Raw genomic sequence first — 3,340 nt, forward strand, 5'->3', positions numbered from 1 at the left:
ATGCTTCCATGATTACATAAAATTCCGTGTTACAATATAAAAAAAAAAGTATTTTATGAACATTATTTTAACAGTTTATTTTTGCCAAAAAAAAGTAATTTCTCAAAAATGTAAAAGTATTCTCCTGCAAAATACACCTTGTTGCTATACCTAGCGGTTTCTATAGGTTCGGTTTCTATAATATTTAACTCCGCCAAATTCAACGCATGTGGCATCATTCGGCAATTTTTTTTCGATGAAATTTATAATTCATTAACATTTGAAGATATTAAGCTACTAAGTTGGATTTGGCTCCTATGCTCCAACAAATATTGTTCAATAAAAATTTTACATTTCTTAGAGTGCATCCATATTCTATATCTGATAAATATTTGCTATAACAAATAATAATATTTCCAGATTCTCATTTGAAGTTGTACCGCAGTACGGTACAATGCTAGAACTTGGGCATGTAGATTTCTATCCAGGTATATTCCAGTACATAAATAGTTATTTTCTTATTTTACCCACAGTAAAACCAGAATATTTTGTGGAAGAGGTAGACGACATTGCAGCAATACTTAAGTGCATTCAATATTGTTACAAAACATTTGTTTTTCTAATAATTACTTATACAGTACAGAAATGGGTCTGTTTACACTGCACAATGTTGTGTCTCATGTTCAGGACTATTTAAAGTTATAACTTGAGTTTAAAAGTCGTCTTCCTATTCCAGAGTTGTCTGGGTATCACAAGGTTACTTTTATATGTTTAGGAAACGCAAATTATTGAATTTTTTATAAGATTTTTAAATCCAGTGTTGTAAAATCAAGTTTTATAAAACCAGGATCAGAATTATAATCTTAAATTGTGTCAAATCTAAAATGTTGTTAAATGTAGGATCAGATCTTGAGTTTGGATGGAACCAGCCCGGATGCTGGCAGGTTATTTTTTTTTGTATTTTTGATCTATTTATTTTAATTTTTCATTTCGACTGTATGTAATGTTAGTTCTTCATTTCTGATCTTTATCGTCAATCTTTTCAGACTGTTTGAAATGATTAAAATAATCTTGAGCGGATTTATTTATTTTCTGGTTTTCTGGCATTTTTTAAAAACCGAAAATGTTAAAGGCAAAAGTTATTAATTCTACTGGCCATACACTTTTATTCCTCGGTCATGACCATTTCAACCATTTTTACGTTTTTAAGAATGCCAACAACCCAGCTGAAAATTAATAAGTAACACATAGATTCAGCCTGCTCTGAAATGTTGCATCTATTTTTAAGACAGGTTCGACTTTTTCCGCTTTAACTAACTTATGCTTTTTTGTAGCCCTAAACATGTACAGTTAAAAACTATCAAGTTCTTGTTTTTAGCTCTAGTATTGAAGAAGGTCCTAGCAAAATTCTCATCGATTTTTGCGTAAGACCTTGAAACCTTTTCATGACAGTGATATAAAGATGGATGTTGTTGATGTAGGTAGCTGATATAGGATCCTGCTCACATTCCAGGTCTCATGATCTCTTTATCTCTAGTCTAGAGGCTCCATGCCCAGCACTACAGGTATTTACCTACCTACCTACCATACCTACCTGCTTATCTACCTACCATCTTATCAATTATCTACCTACATATTTACTAAACCTACCTGAACCTACCTGAACCTACCTGAACCTACCTGTACCTACCTGAAACTACCTGAACCTATCTGAAACTACCTGAACCCACCTGAACCTACCTGAAACTACCTAAACCTACCTGAAACTACCTGAAACTACCTAAACCTACCTGAAACTACCTGAACCTACCTGAAACTACCCTTAAACTAACAAACTACCTAAAACTACCTAAAACTACCTGAAACTACCTGAAACTACCTGTAACTACCTGTAGGCTGTAACTACCTGTAACTAAGTATTCCATAGGTATGTGTCAACACAACTTTGATACCTAATAGTTGTAACAATCTGACAGCAGTGCTACCTACTATGGGGTACTATGTAGACAGGTATAAACAATAACTTCTTTGTTTAATCTTTCAAATTATTCTCTTATTTTTCAACAAAATTATGACAAAACTAGCTGAAGTGCCCGGCGTTGCCCGTGGCAAAGAAAAAACACTGAAAAAATAGGCTTTCCTAGACCTTGTTTCCTTGAAACAATTGTCCAGAGTGAAAAAGATACCCTTGAAAACTTTTTCTTTGGAAGAATGATGGAGATATCCTTGTTTTTCTATCTCAAAATTAAAAATTTCAAAAATTGATGTTTCTTTCAAAAGATAAAAAAAACGGCATCAGGCATCATGCATTTCACGGTAAGCTAGAGGTTCTGGTTAAACAGGCATAAGAAGTCAAAATAATACTGAAAATATTCCGATTCAAATATAATGCACTTTGATGTCGTAAGTTGTGCGTGCTAAATTTCTTTAAATACAGGATCTGTTGAAATTACGTCACCATTCTCTTTTTTAGAGAAAAGTTTGATGGCAGAGCTTTCACCGTTCTCACTGATGCAAAACTGCCCTTCTGTGTTACTGAGGAATATAACAATCTTTTATAACAATTTTTTTATAACAGTATTTTTAATTAAATAAACTAATTTTTGTAATTGTTATGCATTTATTAAGGTTTAGTTTCTTACATTTAAATGAATAGAAGCATGATAAGGATCCAAGAAAACTGAAAATTAAGTTTTTCCTATTCAACTTAGACTTTTTAAACCAGACTGTACAGATGTCCGTGTTCTACTGTGTTGCCCGCGATCAAAATCTGAGGCAATTTGGTCCAGGGGTCCAGGGGTCCAGGGGTTCATGATCTGATCTGACATCCAAACCAGCAAACAGAGACTACTACTTTATTTATATAGATAATTCTATAACGCCCCTCTGGAGTATCCAGTTTTCTAGAACACCCTGTAGAATATCCATTAATTATCTAGTATTCTAGAACACCCTGTAGAATATCCATTAATCATCTAGTATTCTAGAACACCCTGTAGAATATCCATTAATTATCCAGTATTCTAGAACACCCTGTAGAATATCCATTAATTATCCAGTATTCTAGAATACCCTGTAGAATATTCATTAATTATCTAGTATTCTAGAATACCCTGTAGAATATCCATTAATAATCCAGTGTTCTAGAATACCCTGTAGAATATCCATTAATAATCCAGTATTCTAGAATACCCTGTAGAATATCCATTAATTATCCAGTATTCTAGAATACCCTGTAGAATATCCATAAATTATCAGTTTTCTAGAATACTTTGCAGAATATCCATAAAATTTATCTTGGACACCCTGTAGAATATCCATAGAGTTGTTCTTGGACACCCTATAGAATATCCATTTAGTA

General features: G+C 32.9%; 1 protein-coding gene across 1 annotated transcript; it reads left to right on the plus strand.

Moving 5' to 3' along the window:
* Positions 1-366: 366 nt before the first annotated feature.
* On the plus strand, positions 367-2,588 carry LOC111709984 (lipase member H-A). The gene is made up of 5 exons (XM_023483967.1): positions 367-467; positions 880-923; positions 1,461-1,544; positions 1,907-1,989; positions 2,453-2,588. Exons 1-5 carry the CDS (start codon positions 434-436, stop codon positions 2,538-2,540), a joined length of 333 nt encoding a protein of 110 aa, XP_023339735.1. The 5' UTR covers positions 367-433; the 3' UTR covers positions 2,541-2,588.
* The last annotated feature ends 752 nt before the right edge of the window (positions 2,589-3,340 follow it).

This window comes from Eurytemora carolleeae, unplaced genomic scaffold, assembly GCF_000591075.1.
Source record: "Eurytemora carolleeae unplaced genomic scaffold, Eaff_2.0 scaffold922, whole genome shotgun sequence".
NCBI classification, from domain to species: Eukaryota; Metazoa; Arthropoda; class Copepoda; order Calanoida; family Temoridae; genus Eurytemora; species Eurytemora carolleeae.

Bases quoted from the DNA above. Each gene is read 5' to 3' on its own strand.
- LOC111709984 (XM_023483967.1), top strand. From the start codon at position 434: ATGCTAGAACTTGGGCATGTAGATTTCTATCCAG. The intron at 924-1,460 runs GTTATTTTTTTT...TTGTTGATGTAG, and splicing joins ACCAGCCCGGATGCTGGCAG to GTAGCTGATATAGGATCCTG. The intron at 1,545-1,906 runs GTATTTACCTAC...AGTATTCCATAG, and splicing joins CTCCATGCCCAGCACTACAG to GTATGTGTCAACACAACTTT.